Source organism: Ahaetulla prasina, chromosome 11 (genome assembly GCF_028640845.1).
Source record: "Ahaetulla prasina isolate Xishuangbanna chromosome 11, ASM2864084v1, whole genome shotgun sequence".
Classification (NCBI taxonomy): domain Eukaryota; kingdom Metazoa; phylum Chordata; class Lepidosauria; order Squamata; family Colubridae; genus Ahaetulla; species Ahaetulla prasina.
The window spans coordinates 18588153-18605167 of record NC_080549.1 but is presented as its reverse complement, the minus strand read 5'-3'; the positions used below and the strand labels follow the sequence as shown (position 1 = coordinate 18605167).

Below are 17015 nucleotides of genomic sequence, written 5' to 3'. Positions count from 1 at the left end.
CTCACTCAGATGACATTGTTATTCTAATCCCTTAAAGCCATCTGGAACATCCAGGTTTTAACAAGTTTCCAAACAATTACAAGAGGGAGGAGGCCATTCTCACATCCTTCTGTTTAAAAAATTGTTGCATAAAAGTAGCCCTGCAGACAGCGTTCACCTCCTTGGCCTGCCCAACACAAATCCTGAAACCAGGTGACCTACATCAGGAGTTTCCTGCTTAGATTTCATTGCACTGACAGGTTCTACCCTCAACAGCTGGTTTCAAAGATACCCAAGCTCCGATCCATGTAGGGCTTTATAGCTGCCAGCCCTTCAAGATAGATCAGGCTAGTAATTCAATGTCATGTGGGCAGAGCTGTTATTCAGCTGGTTCGTACCGGTTCAGGCGAACCGATTGCGGAGACTGTGGGTGGGCCCATCCACCCGCCCGGACGTAATGCCATTCTATTTAGCCACGTTTTTGAGGCTGGGCACATGCGCGGAAGGTCGGACGCATCCACAAATGGTGCATACGCAAAGGGAGTGTGCATGGGTGTGGCAAACCGGTGGTAAGAATATTGAAAATCTACCACTGCATATGGGCCAATATTACAGGCAGTCCTTGACTTACGAACTGTGCTGCCCCACTGACCCACACGTCAGTGTTGGTTTAGAGAGTGCTTTATTTTTTTCTTTCCCCCAAGCAGTTCTGTTTCAGGTTTTGTTGTGTCTTGCCCGCTCTCACCGCAGCTGGGGTCTTCTTATCTGCTTCCGAACGCTGAAGAATGTCCTAGTATGCCTCCCGGCCCCAGCCCTGGCTCCATGTTCAGGCAAACGGAGCAACTAGACCCCTCCCCCTTCCCCACAGCATGTGAGCCTGAGGGAGGTTTATTACCAACAGCTGCCGACTGGAGTGACCCTCACTTCAGAAGAATTGATAGGTGGCAGCGTCAAAAGGAAGGGAGGGGCAGGCCTGGATAAGTGCTGAGTCATGGAGCCACACCCCATGGCCTATATAAAGGATCTGCTTTCTGGCAGTCTCTGAGTCAGGCAAAGTCGAACATATCTTGCTGAAGTCACTTTCTGGTCTCCTGCCTGCCTTGAGAACTTTGCTAGGACTTTGGCAGAGCTGCAGAGGCACGCCTGATTCGGATTTCCCTGACCCGGCCTTCAGCGGAGGAGTGGGACACGACAGGTTTTCAGCTCACTCATAGCTGCTAAATTAGAACAATTTGGCTTGAGACCAAGTAGGTAACAAAGGAATGAACTTACGGCAAACTCAAAACAATCACAGAAAGGTAGTTTCAAAAAAGAGAAGCCAAAATCCCATCTGAGGTTTGGAGGCTCCCATTAGGTTCGTCAGCTAGTCCAACGGTCAGAGTTACAGAGTTTACAAGTAAAATTCACAGGAACAGCCCAGGGCAGAAGTTCAGAGAGTCGTTTCCAAGTGAAGCCAGCCACAAACAAGCCCCAGACTAACTTCCAGTCAACGGACAATTAGTCCATCAAACAGATAACCAGCTGCTCAAATAGGGCCCAAAACACAAATGCAGAGTCTCCCGGCAATTTAAACTGCAGTGTCTCACTAACAAACATCTGGCCACGACCCACACATATTGCTTCCAGCAACACCTCCTTCTAAATAGCTCCTGGTACAGCCCATCAAGAGGGGGTGGGGCCTTTTCCCAAGCAATCTGGCAGACCTCCTATTGGGCCTGGAAGTCATCTTTTGCATTGGGCCTTCAGGCCTGCCATATTTACTACTGTAGGAAACTGGGAGTGGGTGTTGTGACCGAGGCCCAAGTAGTTATTACCAGACACAATCAAACATATTTTATTAGAACAGCTGAGAATTACTTCATTCTCAGCCTAGTCCAAATTAAGTCCAAAACAAAGTCCTTCATAAAAAGTCCTTCGGCCTTATCACAAACCTTTGTCTTCTTTGGCACCCTGTTTCTTGACAAGAACCCCACGAAGTTCAGAAACAGGAGACAAGAAACAATTGTAGCAACATTGCTTTCCTACAAAGAACCCAAGAGCCGTTGCTGCTCTTTTGGGAAGGGCCAATCATCTCCTGGCCTTATACCCGAGTCGTCCTTTTTGCTTTAGCTGCTCTTCCCTTCTGGCATCTCTTCGCATGCATGCACTAGGAATAGGCTCCTCCTGTTCCTCTGCCTCTCTGCTGTCTGCCTCTGGAGGCTCCAGAGTCCGCGCATCGCTCCCAGATGGCCCTGGCCCCATCTCTGCCTCCGATGCAGAGCCCTCATTCCGAGCCTTCCCCTGACTCCAGGACTGACCCATCGTCCTCCCCAGCTTCCTCATTGTCTGACTCCGCTGCCAGCTCTGCAGGCTTCTGGCGGACCACAACAGGGGGGATTGTATGGAGCAAGTGTGATATACAATCATAATAACATTCCTTTCTCAGAGAGTCAAGGACATCTTACCCTGAACCTGGAGGGTGGAACTGGGAGGCATCTCCAGTTGGGACGGTGCTGGGATTGGACCATGTGATGGACCTGTGGGTATTGGGCAGGGACTTGAACTTTCTTTTTGGTGGGGAAAACCTGGAAACTTTCAGATTCGGGTTTACCCAGGTATGCCAATATGACATCTCTAATAAAATGGAACTTTGAGGAACTTCAAGCCTCGGAGTCTTGTTTCGTTGGGGGTGTTACTTGGAACCCTGACACCTCCTCCTCTCTGCCCTGCAGGCTCTGGGATCTACCACGGCAGTCAGCTCCTCCCCCTCTTCCTTTCTGGCCTGCAAGCTCTCTCCAGCTGAGGCCTGTTCTGCTGGCAGTTCAGGGTCAGTAATTTCTGACGTGCCAGGAAAGATCTCGTTCTCCCTCGAGGCCTCTGAGGAAGAAGTGGAGGGGTCGTCCATCCACAGGAGACAACATACACAAGCATTCATTCAGTGACCATTCAAAGTTATAATGGCACTGAGAAAAATGACTTATGACTGTTTTTCATGCTTACGACCATCACTTGCACACACACACCCATGGTCACGTGTTCAAAATTCAGGCAACTTGACAACTGACTCATATTTGTGACCGTTGTAGTGTCCCGAGGTCACGGTATCATCTTTTGCGATCTTCTGACAAGCAAAGTCGATGGGGAAGCCCAGATTCATTTAGCAACTTTGCTGCTAACTTCACAACTGCAGTGGCAAGGATCGTACAGGCTAAATATTGGAAAAATGTGAATATCTCATCATAATTTGAAAATTCGTAATTCGAAACAATTTTGATTGTGCCAAAATGGTTACATTAACCTTTACCAAATTAAAGATCAAGAAGATACAGAATATTATACGATTTGAAATAAATTCTATGAAGGGATAGAAACAAGAGGTAGGAATTAGAGAAAAGTAGGATCATAATTGTTAGTACTGAAAATAAGAAAATAAGAAGGAAAATAATTACAATACTTTAAGGTAAGAAAAAACTTAGCTAAAAGCTTTTTGGTTATATTATTAGTATTGTTACTATATCATTATTATTGTTCTTAGCTTGTATGTTAATGTTTAATACCACTCTTTTTTTTTTAGTCTTTTTTATTTGTAAATTGTATACCCTAACAATGCAGTGTTTTTCAAAAACAAATTAAAAATTTAAAAAAACTGCAGTGATTCACTAGACAACTGCAGCAAGAAAGATCATAAAATGGAGCAGAACTCACTTAGAAATTGTCACACTTAGCAACAGAAATTTTGGGCCCAACTGTGGTCATAAGTCGAGGACTACCTGTACTTATATTGTAAAGCTATAGTAACAGAATCTTGTGAGTCTGAATGGGCTTCCCTTCTCTCTCCCTTTATCTTTGGGAGAACTAAGGAAGATCTTGTCTAAGACATTTTATTCATGTTATATTTCTTCTCCAACTCGGTACTCTTTTATTTGACTATTGTTTTGGTAGGATCTCTTCCTTCTGTCTCTCAAGGCCATTTTCTCTGCCTTCTAAAACTGGACTTTTATTTTTGTTCCTATATCCGTGGATCAGTACTCAGAAGTGCGACTTCTTTTCATTCTTTAGTTTCAAACTCTCACATATAAACCTTTTCCAATGTTCGAAGGATACTGTCATGCTTCCCTTCACATCCCCATTGGTTCCTTCAGCCTTTCTTCCCAGCCTTTGCTTTCCATTTCCAGACTGGATCCCAAAAAGGTAACACTGACAGATACTAAGGGATTAATGAAATGAGCATCTCATGATCTACTCCAGGGCTATTTAACCTTGACAACCTTAAGACCTGTGGACTTCAACTCCCAGAATTCCCCAGTCAGTCCTGCTCTACACTTTTGGTTCCCGTTTGTTTTCTGAGAGATTCACTGCCTTATCATTCGATCTCTGAGCTTCCTTCACCTTTCATATCACAGATGTCGTATTAAAGGCACGTTTTGTCAGGCTGAAATGTCTCCTCAGCAGATGCAGCGCCACGGAGAGCTGATTTCGGCTTGTGGTGTCCATCTGTGCCAGCTTGGCGAGGCTGAGCAGGACCAGCCGTGGGATGTGTGACATCCTCAGCAGATGCTGTTTCTCCTATACCGCTCACAGTTTGCATTAAGATTGCCTCTGTCCCTTCTGCTGTATTCCCCTTGCTTCGTGGGAGTCTGCCTATTTCCATTCTTCCTTTCCTAGCTGGCCTTTGAGATCAGCCAAAGAGCTCCAGGCTCCCCTTTCTTTCTCTCTCTCTCTCTCTCTCTCTCTTCTGCCCACCTATGGATCAAGAAACATCAGCAATCAATTGTTAGAGGAGACTGTGTGGGTGGTTTGCAACTCTCTAATTAAAGCTTTGGGGTACAGAATAACAAGGCAGCTTAAATCCAACAGCAGCGTAAGGATAAACTGCATATGGGCTGTGAGCGAGGAGCATGTCACTCTCTCTGTCCCTCGCTGACTGTATGACATATCTGTGCCTCCAAGCAGAACTGTGTTGTGCTTCTCTTGTTTAGGCTGTGCCAAGTAGCTTCCAGTAAAATCTAATTTTATTCTAATTTGGTTCCCTACTCCAGTGCTGTTGATGCTGATCTAACTGAAAAGTCACAGCCTCTCCAATCTCCTATTAACAGGGAGATGTTTTATGAATGCAGCCCTTAACAAGAAGCTAGAAACTCACATATGCTTAGTCGATTGTCTTCTTGGGCATGTTTGAACATTTCCACCAGAGGTGAAATGCTACCGGTTCACACCGGTTCGGGAGAACTGGTAGTAATAAAGGCTAAATGCTACCGGAGAGCTGTCCGAACTGGTATTTCCGACGATCAGCTGTGCTGTGCGATTTATATTCACTAGAAAGCAGGAAATCCTGCTTTCTAGTGAATCTAAATCGCGCAGCACAGCTGTTCCCCCGCCTCACTGTTCTACTTACTTTCTTAAGCCTCCTTTTTCTGCGTGAAGCACATGTTTAGTGTGCACTGTACATGTGTGTGCATGCAGCATGTGTTTATAGCATGCTGCACATGCGCACAGTATGCATTTGTCACGCACTGTGCATGTGTGCATGCAGCACGTATTTGCCATGCACTACGCATGCACACACAGCGGACCAGTGGCAAACCTCAGAGGATTTCACCATTGATTTCCACCATAAGGACTGTGACCAAAAAAATCCGTTTATGATAGTCTTTTCTTTCAGGAAGCTGTCCTTTGGATTTATTTATTTTTCAAAAAGTCATATTTTTCTTTTATTTGGGTGATTTAACTTAGGGTGCGCGGTGGCCCAGCAGTTAAAGATGCTGAGCTTGTCAGCTGAAAAGCAACAGGGTGAGATCCCGTTCCTTGCTCCAGCTCCTGCCCACCTAGCAGTTCGAAAGCATGCAAGTGTGAGTAGATAAATAGGTACCAATTTGGTGGGAAGGTAACCGTGTTCCATGTGCCTTTGGCGCGTATAGCCATGCTGGCCACATGACCATGGAAGGGGTCTTGGGACAATGCTGGCTCCCTCAATCAAGAAATGGATATGAGCACTGAGTCCTAGAGTCAGACACGACTAGGCAGGGAAACCTTTACTTATCTTTATCTTTTGCAGTATTTTGCATTCATGTGAAGAATATAGAAATGGAAACTTTTTTAAAATTAATTCAGAGGAGCACAGTTCTGATCTTGAGCCATGGTACTTAACTCCTGAACCTTATAATTTGAGAGTCTTCAGCCTTTGATTTCATGGTAATGATCCCTGTTTTGGTATTCCACAGATATTCCTTTAAAGTTTCTGTTGATGGTTCTCTTTTCTGTCTTCCTCTCCTGATGTGTATTCAGATTTTTCCCCCTTGTCTGGGCTCTTGTTTTCCCACTGATCCTCTCATCCTGCATTGTTACCTGGATCAAAGCTGGGATGTAATTTTTTACTCTTCTGTGCATTGATGATGTTACCTAGTTTGGTAATGAAACATTTGCAAGAAAACAGCCAAGCTCAGAGAGCACCAACATCAGGGGTGGGCTTTAAAAATGTTAGCAAGGGATTCTCTGCCCAGTTGATGGGTGGGCGTGGCCATGGTGGGTGTGCCTCCTGCGCCACGATGGGGGTGTGTGAGATTTTGCCCTCCCCAGGCTCCGGAGGCTTTTGTCGAGCCTCCGGGAGGGCAAAAACGGGCCAGGCCTTCCCGAAATTCCAGTTTTTCATCCTCCCCAAGCTTCTACACATGCCCTGCACTTACTTGCATCCAGAACAGGCCGTGTGGGGACTCCTGGGTGGGACGGAGTGGGTGAGGCCAGCCAGAAGTGGGATTTGTGGGTTCTCCGAACTATACAGAATCTTAGTTAGAGGTTCTCCGGAAATTCTGCGAACCCCTAGCAGCCCATCCCTGACCAACATCCTACAGTTATCTTGCCCTGCCTTTTAAACCCTTTTTCCTGTCCTCTCTTTTTCCTTCCATTATTCTACTTGACCTCCCTTCCCTTATTTGCTTCCCTTGTATCAAATGAAATTTTAATTTAGTTTAACAATTAGATCCATTCATACTGTTGTAATCGTTTACCTTTTGGTATCCTGTCCCGCACTGCTCACTGAACTCTGCAGAACAATCCCAAAAATATTTCTATATAGAAAATGAAGTGCTACTTTTTTTTTCCTTTCCAAAGTCTTGTCTACGGACTGCCTCATCCTTCACTTTCTTCCTTCTTGCATTTCCATTCTTCAAACTGAAACCTAATGGTTAAATATTCTGTTCCATGCACAAGCCTCATTTTTCTTTCTCTATCACACGCGTGGAATGTTTTGCCCATAAGCTTGAAAATACTGCTATTGCAAAATACGTTTGCAGTTTCTCAAAGCTCTCTTCCCTTGGTACAGATACAGAATAGAATATAAAATAATAGAGTTGGAAGGGAGCTTGGAGGTCATCTTGTCTAACCCCCTGCTCAAACAGGAGACCCTATACCATTCCAGACAAGTGGCTGTCCAGTCTCTTCTTAAAGAGTGTAGCGGTGAAGCACCCACAACCTCTGGTCTAGTCTATGATCTTAATGAAGACTTGATTTGATCTGAATTGTACCTCAGGGCCTCTGGTGGCTCAGACTGCTAAGACAGTCTGTTATTAACAGCAACTGCTTGCAATTACTGCAGGTTCGAGTCCCACCAGGCCCAAGGTTGACTCAGCCTTCCATCCTTTATAAGGTCGGTAAAATGAGGACCCAGATTGTTGGGGGCAATAAAAGTTGACTTTGTATATAATATACAAATGGATGAAGACTATTGCTTAACACTGTGTAAGCCGCCCTGAGTCTTCGGAGAAGGGCGGGATATAAATGCAAATTTTAAAAAAATTGAATTAGCATGTAATTGAAACACCTTTAATTTTTGTAAACTCAAGTTTAGGTCTCAGCGTGTTGTGTTAATATAGCCAGTGCGAGTCATATCATGGGCTTGTGTGCTGCAGAAAATAATAGCAATAGCACTTAGATTTATATACCACTTTATACTGCTTTACAGCAGGGGTGAACTGCTACTGGTTAGGACCAGTTCCTCCAAACCAGTAGTAACAAAAGCTACCAGTTCAAGCGAACCGGTAGTAAAAATGCTACCAGTTCGGATGAACCGGTATTTCGACAATCAGCTGTGCCACACGATTTAAATTCGCGGAAATCCTGCTTTCTAGCAAATCTAAAATTGTGTGGCACAGCTGTTTCCCCCCCCCCTCGCTGTTCTATTTAGAAAAGGTTTCTTAATCCTCCTTTTTCAGTGCTGTGCAGTAGCGCTTGCGGTATGTATGATGCATTTGGTGCGCACTGCGCATGTGCACACATTGAACTGGTAGCAAAGTGAACCAGTAGCAGACTTCAGAGCATTTCACCCCTGCTTTACAGCCCTCTCTAAGTGGTTTACAGAGTCAACCTATTGCCCCCAAAAATCTGGGTCCTCATTTTACCCACCTCGGAAGGATGGAAGGCTGAGTCAGCCTTGAGCCTGGTGAGATTTGAACTGCCAAATTGCAGGCAGCCGGCAGTCAGCAGAAATAGCCTGCAGTACTGCACTCTAACCACTGCGCCACTCCAGCTCATAATGGTTCTAGTCTACCATTAAGATGAACATCTATGGATCTGACTACAGTGTAATTTACACTTACTGTAGCTTATTCATACTTGCTTCAAGATGGGGAACGTCCATATCTTGTAGTTAAGGATGTCTAAAAGGTTCAGAGAGGATGAGAAACAATTACTATAGATGGTGAGGTCAAGGGGATGTGTAGTGCAGAAATATTTTATTATGTTCTCCTACTGGTTTTAATTTAATTTGAAGTATTTGTCAGAATAACATCAAAGGAAAAAGCAGTTTCGGTGACATTCTCATAGGTGGAGCCTGGTGTTCTTACACTTATTTAACAATGAGATAGTCAAGGCTGAATGTGGACAAGCTGACATAAATCCCAAGAGCACATCCTTATTATCTGCCCTTTTCCAATAATACTCATCACTAAGGGGAAGTCCTGCCTTTGAGAAATGGCTTAGATTTGAGGCAGAAATTTAGAAAGCTATTCCATGTCCAGTATCTTGAGTCTTCTCCTTGAGCTTCCTCCAGATGCACAGACTTGCATTTGCATACTTATCGTTTGATTAACAATTTTCTGGGTTACGTTTCCGAGCGTTCGACCGTTTTTATCTCTTCTGCAGCGTCTTTCTGGGTTTTTTTCCCCCCTTTTGCAGATGGTTTGACAGACTGCGTTGATCCTGATTGCTGTCAGCAGAGTAATTGCTTCTCCAGCCCCCTCTGCCAAGGGTCCCCTGACCCTCTGGACCTCATTCAGCAAAGCCAGCCTCCTTTCTTGCAGCACTCGCCAAGGCTCTTTTATGACAGAATCAAGTTTCTGATTGGCAAGGAGAGCACTCACGTCATTCAAGGCGATGTCTTATTTGAGAGCCGGTAAGTCCTTTCTTCCCTCCCTCTTATATCACTATTAGACTTTTTTTCCCCCCTGGTTTCTTAAATGGTACCGTTGATCGTCTTTGGCAGGGATGTCAAACTGGATTTCTTCGCGGGCCAGATCAGCATTGTAATTCTCCTCCATGGGCCAGTGGAGGGGGGGGAAGTGTGGGGAGGAGACGGGACAGACACCTCCTGCAGCACCCTGCCAGCCAAAACGGTACATGGGGGGGACTGCTTGAAGCCCCTCTGTTCCTCGTTTTCAGCCTGGACAGTCTCCTGCTGCGCTCTGCCAGCCAAAACGGGGCACGGGGAGGCCCCGCGAGGTCCCTGCGCAGTCCGTTTTTGACCTCCCCAGCCATCTGCAGCACTCTGCCGGCCAAAACCAGGCCATTTTGGTCCTTTGGTCCTTTGGTATTTCCAGGCTGGCCCCGCGGGCCAGTTTTAAGCATCTTGCAGGCCACATCTGGCTCGCGAACCTTCAGCTTGACACCCCTGGTCTATGGAGATTCTCAGTCATCCGGATCATGGTTGTCCCAAAGGTGCTTTTCCAAAAAGGCATGTGGACTTTCTTGGTTTCTTTCCTTTGAAAATATTTCACTTCTCATCCATGAAGCTTCTTCAGTTCTGACTGAATAGTGGGGAATAGAAGGAATTACATTCTTTGCAGTCATCTGCAAAGGTGGTGCAGTGGTTAGAGTGCAGTACTGCAGGCTACTTCTACTGATCACCAGCTGCCTGCAATTTGGCAGTTCAAATCTCACCAGGCTCAAGGTCAACTCAGCCTTCCATCCTTCCGAGGTGGGTAAAATGAGGACCTAGATTGTTGGCAGCCCTAGGCTGACTCTGTAAACCACATAGAATGGAATGGAATGGAGTGGAATAGAATAGAATAGAATAGAATAGAATAGAATAGAATAGAATAGAATAGAATAGAATAGAATTTTTTATTGGCCAAGTGTGATTGGACACACAAGGAATTTGTCTTGGTACATATTCTCTCAGTGGACATAAAAGAAAAGGTTCGTTCATCAAGAATGATAAGGTACAACACTTACAGAGGGCTGTAAAGCACTGTGAAGTGGTATATAAGTCTAAGTGCTATTGCTGTTGCTATCTGGTCATTGTCCAGAATGTGAACAGAGAGGACCGCTGGTTTGGCCATCTATCAAAGACCTCAAAGAGGCCATCTATTGAACAACCTTCTCTCAACAGAGGGGGAGGGATACCACATCACCTATCTCCTGTCTACAACAAAGTCCTTTCAACAATCCCAAGGAGGTTTCACACTTATTTGCACTATGATTCAGGTGACCTTGAGAATACAGATAAAGCCCCAAGTGGCTTTGGAGAGCTAATGAATATAAGTCTTTCTATTCTCCACCATTCAGTCGGAACTGAAGAAGCTTCTTGGATGAGAAGCCAAATGTTTTCAAACAAGCAAGAAAGTCTGGTTGCCTTTTTGAAAAGCATCTTTGGGATACAGTTGATCAAGATTCGTTCCTGTGTTTTTTCCCCTTTGTGCTGTTGGCTCAGGGAGTCTTGGGAGCTGCTGTGTCCACATATCTGCCAGATGGAGAAAAAATGTTTTGACATCGTTATGTCTCTTCATCTGTTTCACTTTCTTCCATACTGTGGATGTGCAGGAACTGTGCAACCTAGTTCAGTGCCCTAATATGGAACTTTGGTCATTACTTGACCCAGATTGCTGGAATGATAACCTGATCCAATTTGTTGCTTAGAGCAAGATTGTGGGGGGGGGAGTATTTTCTCCTTCTGTAACCTAGCACTAAGAAAATATAAATGCCTCTTCTTGTTTCTTTGCTTTGTCTTTCCAATTCATTGAGTTTTAGAGAATGTAGAGTTTAATGGAATGGAAGGGGAGGGGAGGGGAGAGGAGAAGAGAAAAGAGTGTCAGGCCTGGAAACCATACTAGATCTTAGGGTTCCAGACTCTGCCACATTTTTCCCCTGAAGGGAAGAAGGGGGTTGAGGGGTATGGTAACATTCTTCAAGCGGTCAAGGTCGGACGGTGTTCACATCTGCAGGAGGAGTGGCGGGAAGATATTCGAATGAACTGGGAGAATGTGGGACCATGTGACCAGCAAAGGGGTTAGGGGGAGTGGGACTCTTGGGGTTTGTATAACTGGGAAAAGAATCCGGAAGTTCAGTTTTGGAATTTCACTCATCGTGTGCCAGTTTCCTTATGCTAGTAAAGAACTCTGAAAGACAATGGCTTCTGAGTTTTTTTTATGCAGAAGAGGTTTTTCTGGAACCTTGACAAAGAGAAGAGAAGAGAAGAGAAGAGAAGAGAAGAGAAGAGAAGAGAAGAGAACGGAAGAGAAAAACTTGCAGCCTTCAAGCCAGATGCATCATGCGCTGGCCACACCCATGCCCAGTTTAGCGAAGGGGGGGAAAGGTCCTGATATGTCACATGATGCAACCGTGACACTACAAGTTTGACACCCCTGGAATAGAATATAGAAGAGAAGAGAGAAAAGGGGAGGAGAGGAGAGGAGAGGAGAGGAGAGGAGAGGAGAGGAGAGGAGAGGAGAGGAGAGGAGAAGAGAAGAGAAGAGAAGAGAACGGAAGAAAAACTTGCAGCCTGTGAGCCAGATGCATCATGCGCTGGCCACACCCATGCTCAGTTTAGCAAAGGGAGGAAAAGTCCCGATATGTCACATGATGCAACCGTGACACTACAAGTTTGACACCCCTGGAATAGAATATAGAAGAGAAGAGAGAAAAGGGGAGGAGAGGAGAGGAGAGGAGAGGAGAGGAGAGGAGAAGAGAAGAGAAGAGAAGAGAAGAGAAGAGAAGAGAAGAGAAGAGAAGAGAAGAGAAGAGAAGAGAAGAGAATAATGTGTCTCAAACCAAATGTGGTGTTTTAACGTCTTTAAAATCTGAAGTTCTCACAACTTTGAAATTATCTGTAGCCCCACAACACCACAATGTGGTTATAATCCTTAGCATCACTTTGATTGTGAATATACCTTTCAATTAGTCTTTTTTTTTTTACTTCTCTACCTAGTGATACATAAATGACAGGTATTGTTTGCTGCAACTGCCATGAAAATACTACTTCATACTTTCCCAAATCAAGATAAAACCCCTATTTTATGGGCACACAAATAAAATTATAATGTTGAATCCCTTATTCAAGGTAATATTCTCAACAAGAGGAAATGAACAAATATCACTAACGCTCTTACCTTGAGTTTATCTATCTGGAATGGTTAATGCAGTAAATTATATCTTTTTAAGCAAAATGGTCTTGTGATAATTTCCCTACCAGAAGTGCACTTCAGAGATTACTATCTCTTCTCTTGATAACTGATGAATACTGGAAATGTGTTTGATATCAAACAATGAACAAGACACTTTGAATGCTACACAGTAGACATGGGGTAGAGAAATGATTTAATAAAATTAATGTGTCACTACTAAATAAATGAATAGACATAAGCAAATAAATAGTGTGATTTGGCCAACGCTAAATTACTTCATTTACCATGATTGCCACAAACCTGAATTTTTCATTCGTGTTGCAATTTACTCCGGAACGTGTTCGGAAGCTCTGTCTATGATATGAGGTCTTACTTTAGATCAGGGGTCTCCAACCTTGGCAACTTTAAGCCTGGCGGACTTCAACTCCCAGAATCCCCCAGCCAGCAAAGCTGGCCGCCAGGCTTAAAGTTGCCAAGGTTGGAGACCCCTGCTTTAGATAGTCTATCATAGTATATTTTAAATGTTTATACCAGCACCATGTATAAGACTCACATCCCCATCATTTTCTAATACGTTTTTTTTTTCACGAAGAGGTCAAAATTTTGTAAGCTTGAGGGGAAAATTAGAGGGAATTTAACATAATTAGTCATAATTATATTGTGGCTACCAGTTGAGACTCTAGAAAGACATGGAGACTGTAGAAAAAGTACAGAGGAGAGCAACAAAGTTGATTAAGGGACTGTAGCAGCGGTGGGCTGCTGGGGGTTCGCAGGGGTTCAGGAGAACCTCTAGGTAAGATTCTGTGCAGTTCAGAGAACCCCCAAATCCCACTCCTGGCTGGTCCCACCCACCCTGCCCCTCCCCTCCCAAGAGTTCCCACGCATCCCATGCAGGTAAGTGCAGGTGCACGCAGAGTTCTGGGAGGGAGAAAAACGGTCCTGCCAGAAGTTCGGGAAGTTCAGAAGGCCTTCGGAGCCTGGGGTGGCCATTTTCACCCTCCCGGAAGCTCAAGAAAAACCTCCAGAGCCCGGGGAGGGCAAAAATGCCTCCCCCCATGGTGCAGGAGGCCAACTAGGCCACACCCACCATGGCCACGTCCACCCAGCAATTGGGCAGAGAACCCCTTGCTAAAATTTTTGAAGCCCACCCCTGGACTGTAGGCTAAAACACATGAAGAATAGCTGCAAGAATTGAGTATGTCTATTCTGACAAAGAGAAGGACCAGGGGTGACATGATAGCAGTCTTCCAATATTTGAGGGGCTGCCACAGAGAATAGGGTGTCAACCTATTCTCCAAATTGCCCTATACATTGTAAGCCGCCCTGAGTCTTCGGAGAAGGGCGGGGTATAAATGTAAACAAAAAAAAAAAAAAAAGCACCTGAAGGCAGGATAGGAACCGTTGGATGGAAACTAATCAAGAAGAGAACCCACCTGGAATTAAGGAGAAACTTCCGAACAGTTAGAACAATTAACCTTTGGAACAGCTTGCCTCCAGAAGTTGTGGGTGCTCCAACAAGGGAGGTTTTTAAGAAGAGATTGGACAACCATTTGTCTGAAAAGCTGTAGGGGTTTCCTGCCTGAGTAGGGGGGTTGGACTAGAAGACCTCCAAGGTCCCTTCCAACTCTGTTCTTCCTTTGTAATATTTGAGGGTGGCAGCAGTGGAGTCTTCTGTCCTCTCCCCTGGATTGCACTGCCCTTTTGCAGGTTCAGGGGTGAAATTCAGCAGGTTCTAACAGATTCCGGAGAACCGGTAGCGGAAATTTTGAGTAGTTCAGAGAACCAGCAAATACCACCTCTGTCCGGCCCCAGAGAATAGAATAGAATAGAATAGAATTTTTTATTGGCCAAGTGTGATTGGACACACAAGGAATTTGTCTTGGTGCATATGCTCTCAGTGTACATAAAAGAAAAGATACGTTCATCAAGGTACAACATTTACAACACAATTGATGATCAATATAGCAATATAAATCATAAGGATTGCCAGCAACAAGTTATAGTCATACAGTCATAAGTGGAAAGAGATTGGTGATGGGAACTATGAAACGATTAATAGTAGTGCAGATTCAGTAAATAGTCTGACAGTGTTGAGGGAATTATTTGTTTAGCAGAGTGATGGCCTTCGGGAAAAAACTGTTCTTGTGTCTAGTTGTTCTGGTGTGCAGTGCTCTATAGCGTCGTTTTGAGGGTAGGAGTTGAAACAGTTTATGTCCAGGATGCGAGGGATCTGCAAATATTTTCACGGCCCTCTTCTTGATTCGTGCAGTATACAGGTCCTCAATGGAAGGCAAGTTGGTAGCAATTATTTTTTCTGCAGTTCTAAAGTGGGGTGGGAATGGAGATTTTGTAATATCCTTCCCCCAGGAGTGGGGTGGGAATGGAGATTTTGCAGTATCCTTCCCCTGCCACGCCCACCAAGCCACGCCAACAGAACCAGTGGTAAAAAAAAATGAATTTCACCGCTGTGCAGGTTTATTTATTTAGCATTTGATAACACATTTGTGAAGCTTGTCGGCCACTTGGCTGAATTTCTCTGCCTGGCCCAGTTTTTCTCAACCTTTTTGGGATCTCTGAAACTTCATTGTTCTCATCCGCTCACTTACAGGGCTGTGGATGTGTTGTTTTTCTTCCTCTTCTTTTTCAACAAGATTTAAAGGCATATATTTATAGTATCCTTCGCAGCCTATTTCCCAGGGTGGTTTTAAATGCAAATTAAAATGTGTTCTCCTGTATGTTTATGTAATTGTCTGTTTATTTATTGCTTCCCCACCATCTTTTTGCTAAAAGATATCAAGGCAGCATTCAAGGAAGCGAACAACAAATGATGAAGCGATGAGAGCCTCTAAAACGAGAACGCCACCCAAAATATCAAGAAGGGAAATAAATACTGAGAGCTCTTCAATTGGCCAAGTTAAAAAGATGAGCCTTGGTCCTTTCTAGAGAAGGGGATTTCAGAAGGGGGGGACACGCTGAAAGGCAACCAACCCCCTTATAAAGCAAAACCAGTCATTGAAGTTAAAAGGTAAAGGTTCCCCTCACACATATGTGCTAGTCATTTCCGACTCTAGGGGGCAGTGCTCATCTCCGTTTCAAAGCCAAAGAGCCAGCGCTGTCCGAAGACGTTTCCGTGGTCATGTGGCCGGCATGACTCAATGCCAAAGGTGCACGGAACACTGTTTCCTTCCCACCAAAGGTGGTCCCTATTTTTCTACTTGCATTTTTTACGTGCTTTCGAACTGCTAGGTTGGCAGAAGCTGGGACAAGTGACGGGAGCTCACCCCGTTACGCGGCACTGGGGATTTGAACCGCCGAACTGCCGACCTTTCGATCAACAAGTTCAGCATCTTAGCCACTGAGCCATCTTAGTCATTGAAACATGGGCTTAAATAAGCCATTTCAAAATTGAGAGCAAAAACTTCCCAGCGTTTTAAATCCAACCTCCATCCAGCACTGAAAAATAGAAACTTTTAAAGTACTAGAGAGAGTGGAAATTGCCTTAACTTGATATATAAATGATGATCTACTGCATAAATATAAATTGAAGGTGAAAGATTTCATAAGCTTTCTGCATATGTTTTTTTCCAACGAGTTACCTGGTTTTGTCCTATTTCTAGCACTCTGCAGGAGCTGTCCATGTCAGTTTGAAATGTTCATGTGTCAACCTGTACTTCGTATATACCCTATTAGACACCGACTTGTGATTTTTGTATAGGTGCATGTGTGGGTGTCTGGCAGAGCTGTGAATGCTACAGCAATCACAAGACAGAGAAAAAAACAAGACAAAACTTAACCAGTTGCATCTTATGTATTTATATTTACAGTGGGAGACCAAATTTTCAAACAGAACAACTCTGTTCTGTTCAGAACCACAAACAAGGCAACTATGACAGCAAGGTGTCAAAACTAAAACAACAATAATCTTATACAGGAAAGGGTGAAATAGTAATGTCAGGGACACACCAGGTGACTTCTGTAAACCATGATTATTGCTAGAAATGGCTGCCAATGATCCTTGTCCACAAAAAACAATTCTTCTTCTTCTTCTTCTTCTTCTTCTTCTTCTTCTTCTTCTTCTTCTTCTTCTTCTTCTTCTTCTTCTTCTTCTTCTTCCATATCCGTCATTGGACGTTGGTGATTATGTTGGCAATCCTATTTTTATCAACAGCCGCATGAAAAAGTGCTGCTGAGTTTTGTCTAAACCAGTCCCTTAGGTTTTGAAGCCATGATGTTCTTCTTCTGCCTGGACGTCCTTCATTTACTGTAAAGTGGACCCGCTAACTGTACATGAGAATTAGAACATCTAGATATCCTTTTCATAGAAGATGCTGGTTTATTTGCAGGTTATCACGCTAATAGTAATTGTGGGTTCCTAACGGGTAAAATAAGGGGCTATGGGGCTAGGACGTTGAGTTTGTCGATTGAAAGGTTGGCAGCTCGGCAGTT

The 17015-nt window shown here is 44.3% G+C and overlaps 1 protein-coding gene across 1 annotated transcript in view; it reads left to right on the top strand.

Moving 5' to 3' along the window:
* Positions 1 to 17015, top strand: part of TENM1 (teneurin transmembrane protein 1) — a 544190-nt gene that overhangs the window by 405899 nt on the left and 121276 nt on the right. The window contains exon 14 of the mRNA XM_058196608.1: positions 9127 to 9343. Within this exon, the coding sequence (XP_058052591.1) occupies positions 9127 to 9343 (217 nt within the window). The remainder of the gene's footprint in view (positions 1 to 9126; positions 9344 to 17015) is intronic.